This window comes from Tenrec ecaudatus, chromosome 1 (genome assembly GCF_050624435.1).
Source record: "Tenrec ecaudatus isolate mTenEca1 chromosome 1, mTenEca1.hap1, whole genome shotgun sequence".
NCBI lineage: Eukaryota > Metazoa > Chordata > Mammalia > Afrosoricida > Tenrecidae > Tenrec > Tenrec ecaudatus.
This window is the reverse complement of record NC_134530.1, coordinates 43,176,795-43,178,222: the sequence shown is the minus strand read 5'-3', so window position 1 is coordinate 43,178,222 and position 1,428 is coordinate 43,176,795. Positions and strand designations below refer to the sequence as shown.

The following is a 1,428-nucleotide window of genomic DNA, read 5'->3' as shown; positions in this document are numbered from 1 at the left end:
CCACAGCTCAGGAGCCCCGGGCACCTGACTCCAACTGGAAAGTTCTGATTCACCCTGAGGCCCTGCCCCCAAGGCCCTCCTATCAGACCATTCAAAGTCTGCCGGCCCCCGGGTTACTGATTAACCCTGGGGTTTGAGAAAAGAAATAATAGTAAGGGAGGGGATCGTGTAAATCAAGAAACACGCTGAGCAGTTCTGGAAGACAGTGGTGGGAGATGGATGTTGTCACCAGGCTCTGATGAGAAGGAGGGGTCCTTTGGCTGTCACCCACAGGGTCAAAAGCTAACCTGGTCACAGCAGCCCCGCAGGACTCCTTGTTGACTTCGGTTCAGGTCCTGAGCAGCATTGGCCTCCCTGGTCTGTGTCCAGAATGGCTTGCACCGACAGCTCTGAGCCAGCAGTGCCCCAGCAGTCCCTGTCCATCTCCGAGGGAGCTGCCACCACCCGTGCCAAGGATCCTGCTGGGTGTCATCTAGACTCAGCAGGGGGTGAGCTGGAGTGTCTGGTGTGCCGGGAGTCCTACAGCTGCGCCCGGCCGCCCAAGCTGCTGGGCTGCCGGCACATCTTCTGTGCCGTCTGCCTGAAGCTCCTGCTGTGCGTGCAGGACGACACCTGGTCCCTCACCTGCCCGCTGTGCCGCAAAGTCACCGCCGTCCCTGGGGGCCTCATCTGTAGCCTGCGTGACCCGGAGGGGATGCGGGGCCAGCTGGCCCACCGTTGCCTCGAGGTGCAGCTTTGCCCGCAGGGCCTGGCAGATCCTGCCACCTCAGCAACAGGGCACCCCAACTTGGAGGGAGAGGATGGGCAAGATGCCATGAGCGCCAACCGCACAGCGGCCCGGCGCCTGGCTGCGCACCTGCTCTTCCTCGTCCTGCTGATCATCCTCATCCTCCCCTTCGTCTACCCAGGCGTCATCAGGTGGGTGCTGGCCAGCATCATTGGCCTGGCCCTAGTGATATCCATCCTTTTCTGCTGTCACTCCGTCGGCCAGGGCCGCTGCTGGCCCTCCTCCAGGACTCTCTTCTGCAGGGTGAGGAAACACAGCCAGATCTCTTCAGTTGCCTGAGTGCACGGTAGCTGGGCAGCCGCTACAACTCCTTCAGCCTCTTGGGTCCTTGTCCCTGTCCCAATGGCCGGGGCAAGGGGCTAGGAGCTGAGGCTTGCTCCCTCGGGAGATTCGATGCCAGCTGGACTTGCAAGCCAAAGCCAGGTGGCAGTCTTGGGTCAAGAACACCATGCCTGGAAGATAGGACATGTGTCCGCCCTTGGCCTAGCACCGCTCCACTGTTGGGGGGTAGGCTGGAGGCACAAACGACTTGACTGCTGCAAGGGGCCCCCCGTTCTCTTAATCCCATGTGCATGGCTTTCTCTCAGGAACTTGAGAGGATTGGAATGTGGACCTTGCTGCAGAACAAACAGGACCAGAAC

The 1,428-nt window shown here is 60.8% G+C and overlaps 1 protein-coding gene across 1 annotated transcript; it reads left to right on the top strand.

Annotated features, from left to right (window-relative positions):
* The first annotated feature begins 370 nt into the window (after positions 1 to 370).
* On the top strand, positions 371 to 1,066 carry RNF186 (ring finger protein 186). The gene has a single exon (XM_075538402.1). The coding sequence runs from the start codon at positions 371 to 373 to the stop codon at positions 1,064 to 1,066; it is 696 nt and encodes a 231-aa protein (XP_075394517.1).
* The last annotated feature ends 362 nt before the right edge of the window (positions 1,067 to 1,428 follow it).

Excerpts from the sequence above, each read along its gene's own strand:
- RNF186 (XM_075538402.1), top strand. The coding sequence starts at position 371 with ATGGCTTGCACCGACAGCTCTGAGCCAGCAGTGCCCCAGCAGTCCCTG.